This window comes from Ochlerotatus camptorhynchus, unplaced genomic scaffold, assembly GCF_037179485.1.
Source record: "Ochlerotatus camptorhynchus isolate MF236.1 unplaced genomic scaffold, CSIRO-AGI_Acam_v1.1 ptg000304l, whole genome shotgun sequence".
NCBI lineage: Eukaryota > Metazoa > Arthropoda > Insecta > Diptera > Culicidae > Ochlerotatus > Ochlerotatus camptorhynchus.
In genome coordinates this window covers 3,145,333-3,149,194 of record NW_027040792.1, presented here as the reverse complement: position 1 = coordinate 3,149,194, position 3,862 = coordinate 3,145,333, and the positions used below count along the sequence as shown (strand labels likewise).

The 3,862-nt window shown below is 43.4% G+C and overlaps 2 protein-coding genes across 2 annotated transcripts; one reads left to right on the top strand and one right to left on the bottom strand.

Moving 5' to 3' along the window:
* The first annotated feature begins 1,160 nt into the window (after positions 1 to 1,160).
* LOC135707211 (uncharacterized) lies at positions 1,161 to 1,819 on the top strand. The gene is made up of 2 exons (XM_065228970.1): positions 1,161 to 1,252; positions 1,309 to 1,819. The coding sequence occupies exons 1-2, from the start codon at positions 1,201 to 1,203 to the stop codon at positions 1,725 to 1,727; spliced, it is 471 nt and encodes a 156-aa protein (XP_065085042.1). The 5' UTR covers positions 1,161 to 1,200; the 3' UTR covers positions 1,728 to 1,819.
* Positions 1,735 to 3,645, bottom strand: LOC135707210 (zinc finger protein 583-like). The gene is made up of 3 exons (XM_065228969.1): positions 3,402 to 3,645; positions 2,336 to 3,341; positions 1,735 to 2,271 (listed from the first exon to the last, which is right to left on the bottom strand). The coding sequence occupies exons 1-3, from the start codon at positions 3,528 to 3,530 to the stop codon at positions 1,826 to 1,828; spliced, it is 1,581 nt and encodes a 526-aa protein (XP_065085041.1). The 5' UTR covers positions 3,531 to 3,645; the 3' UTR covers positions 1,735 to 1,825.
* Between the last annotated feature and the right edge of the window lie 217 nt (positions 3,646 to 3,862).

The following is a 3,862-nucleotide window of genomic DNA, read 5'->3' as shown; positions in this document are numbered from 1 at the left end:
TATTTAACGCAGGATTTTTTTTTTTTTTTTAATTCTTTATTTAAGAGATTTTTAGCCTTAGGCTAGTTCATCTCTAGCAATTTAACGCAGGAGCTATTAGCCTTTTTGACAACTAAAGCGCAGCAACGCTTTCTCAAATTAACCATGTAGTTAACGAAAATGATCGTAGTTTGGACCTCTGCTTCGTGAGCACACAGGACAGGGCTCCATTAATATCCTCGGCTCCTTGTGCACTAACTAAACTAGATCCACATAACCCTCCTCTAATCGTCACTGTTGTCACCACGGTAGCATCATAGATGTATTGTCTAGTATGGTATGGGAGAACATCCTTGATCCAGATGACGTTGAGGCTGCAGCGCAAACCTTTTCACATGTCTTGGCATATGTCATTGACAGACACGTCCCGAAAAGAACTCAACACAAAGTGTTTCACCCTCTATGGCAGACGAGAGAACTATGTAGATTGAAGTCAATCAAGAGAACAACATTGAAAAGATTTACGAAGTATCCCTAATAAAAAATAACCATAAACGAACGATAACCCAAATCATTTAACTATTCCACAAATGGTTTGGATGATACCCAGAACACGTCGTAAAGCAAATTAACCATACAATTTTTATTAGGGATCGCACGCTTCCTCTGAAACTACATTATGGGAGCCTGAATCACATGTACCAGCGAGTCAGTCGTGAATGCTTTTCATGTTTCCAACGAGGCATTGTTAGATAGATATTAACAAAAACATAAGTATTCCCATGGTAATTCCCATATAAACTTGAAATGGTTTGTGCCAAGTCAGTTTCTTATTAAAGTAGTTCAAATTTGGGGAGGCTAAGCAGGACCCAATTTGGAACCGTTTAAGCACCGTGGAGCGAAAATTTCAAATTTTGTATCAGTCTAATGGACATGGAACAGTTAGACCGGATTATTCGAGCAAGATGAACCCAATCGCGTTGACGGCACCGTCTCTTCACGCTCAGACTGACAGATGTTTATGAAATTTTCGCATAGGAGTAAAGAGAGTCACAGAACCGTCATCAACGTAAACCTGAGGTAGAATGACAATCTAAATTAATGCTGTTACCTACTGTTCATTTTCTTTCAACAGTTGTTGATACTAAAACTGTGTGATGAACATATTGTTAATATATTAATTAATTATATGCCCACCTATCGCACTATAGTGCTGTTTTGATGCAAACGCATAGTATAATGGCAACGCCCTCCAAGAAACGGCCAGATGTCCGTAAGTAGTTAAAATACAAAAGTCACAAAGACATCGCTTCATTTCCACAATTTCAGCCGCTCACTTGCAGAGCAACTCCAATGTGCGTTACATTTCCGAGCTGAAAACCATCACCCCCAGCACGACGGCCAAAGATCTCACCGAAGAGCAGAAGCGAGCCTTCATGGCAATGATGCGAATGGTGCACGACCCCAAGGAGATATCGTGGACAAAGCGGAGGGAAAAACTGGATCGTCAGCAAGCGGCCCGGATCGAGGCTGCATCCAAGAAGCGTCAAGAGGATCAGGTCTCAGATCAGAAGATGGATCAAAAAGCAATGCGCCGGGAATCACTGAAAATGAAAGTCAAGAAAATGCGAGCCGAGAGAAGGTTCCCTCTGCCGTCGAACGGACCGCGAGGGGAACAAGCCAGGAGGTATGGCTTCATTCCGTATTCACAACGGAAGAATAACCTAGAGGATTACGCCAAGATTTAAAAATCAGAAGCAGGGTTGTGATATGAATGATTAGACGACAAGAATTCACAGTGCAATTGATTTTGCATTCGTAATACGAAAACATACCCACCTTAAAACTACTGGGTCCTATCAGCCATGAACAGCCCAAAGTCCGGAGGAATCACGACGCCTGGATTCATCATCGGAGACGGCGAGGAGCTGACCATCATCGAAGAAGACTGCGACGCCGGACTACCAATCATCGTACCTATCTCCGGCTGGACAGCAAAGTATGGCTGCGCCTGATGTTCCTGCTTATCGGCAGGTTCTCCATGGCTCCTCTCGTGCAGCCTCATGTTTCCTAGAGTGGCGAATGCCCGGGGGCAGAATTTGCACTGGTATGGTTTCTCGTTTGTGTGAACCCCCCGGATGTGCGTGTCCATGTGGTGCTTCTGACGGAAAGACTTCTGGCAGTACTCGCAAACGTACGGTTTCTCACCGGTGTGGACCCGTAGATGCTTTTTGTGCGAACCGGATGAAGTAAACCGTTTGAAGCAGATGTGGCATTCGTAACGTTGATCACCTTTTATGTAGATGAAAAATTAAGTTAAATTTTATATCACATAAACTCAAGTACCGAATCTTACCCGTATGTGTCCTGATGTGCATGCTATGAACCCCGATCGAGGAGGAAACCTTCCCACAGAATGGGCATACGCAAGTCTTTTTACGGTTTCTTGGTGGTCGCTTTTTCTTCTTGTCCGGTGGCAGATGAGTACTTTTGTGCAAATTCAAGTGACCCTGCGTCTTGAAACCCTTGTTGCATAGTTCGCAGATGAAATCCCTTGTTTCGATATGAACCGCATAATGGTAGCGTAATTTGCCTTCCTTGGAAAATCCCTTGCCACACTTATCGCAAACGTACGGCAAATTGTCAGTGTGGACATCCTCCATGTGGGTCTTCAACCCTGATTGTGTGGCATATTTCTTATCGCATTGGGGACACTCAAACTGGCGAATGCCGGTATGCTGTAATTCATGATCTTCCAAACGACATTTTCTCGAAAACTGCTTCGAACATTGCTTGCATTGGTATCGTTGTTTGCCATGAACAGCTCTTTTATGAGCATACAAGTTCGATCTCTTATCAAAGTGATCCCCGCAGATATCGCAAATGCCAGATTTTTTATCTATCTTCTTCAGTTTCATCTCCTCGGATAATTTCTCTATTTGATGATCTGCACCGGAGTCATTCTCATTGTCAGATTCCTCCGAATCACTTACCTCGTCTCCAATCTCCAGTTGAGTTTCCACTTTCGTCGTACACAAATCTTCATCCGAGTCATCACCATATGACTCCTCCAAAATGGGCCGCTGCTCGTCTTCCTCTTCCAATGCCTCTGTTTTCACTAAGACCTTCTCCGCCACCAAGCTCACATCCGGCTTCGTCTCTTCCTTTGTTTTCAGAAACCGACTGTAGTCGAACGGCGGAATGAACACCTCATGATTCTCCCCGTTTTTGGTCAAAAACTCCATTTCGTGCCGAAGCTTGGTGTCCGTTATCTCGCACTGCATCTTGAAGTTGTACGCCTGTTCCAGGTTATGGTGGCAGCGTCCGCAGATGCGTTTCGGTAATCCATCGTTGTCGTAGATCTAAACGAGGAAACCCTATCAAACTTACTCTGGAAAGATTAGTGGACAACGCATATTTACCGCTATATTTGCGCAAGCCCGGATCTTTACCAGCAGATTCTCGTTATTGTTTGCAAACAATTCGATCCAGCTATTACCAGTTTGATCCGGAGATTCACACAATCGACAGATGGTGGCGTAGAATTCCATTGTGACGAATGTTCCAGCTACATTCCTAAGCACGATTATACGATAGGAGATTTTCTTCGATAACTTGCAGATATGAGACCAAAATATCCGGAATCAACGGAGAACATAAACATAAAAATCACTTAAACATTTTTTGTTGTTGTTCATTCCGCACACGCTAATTTGAAAGAACTCATTAATGATTAAAATTTGACCCACTTTGAAGTAAAGTGGCTTCCCTAATCAAAAATTACCATAAACGAACGATAACCCAAATGGTTGACGGATGAAATCGGAGTTTATCGGAGTTGTCAATGCGATTCGTTTCGATAGCTGAGCGATCTGCTGTTTTT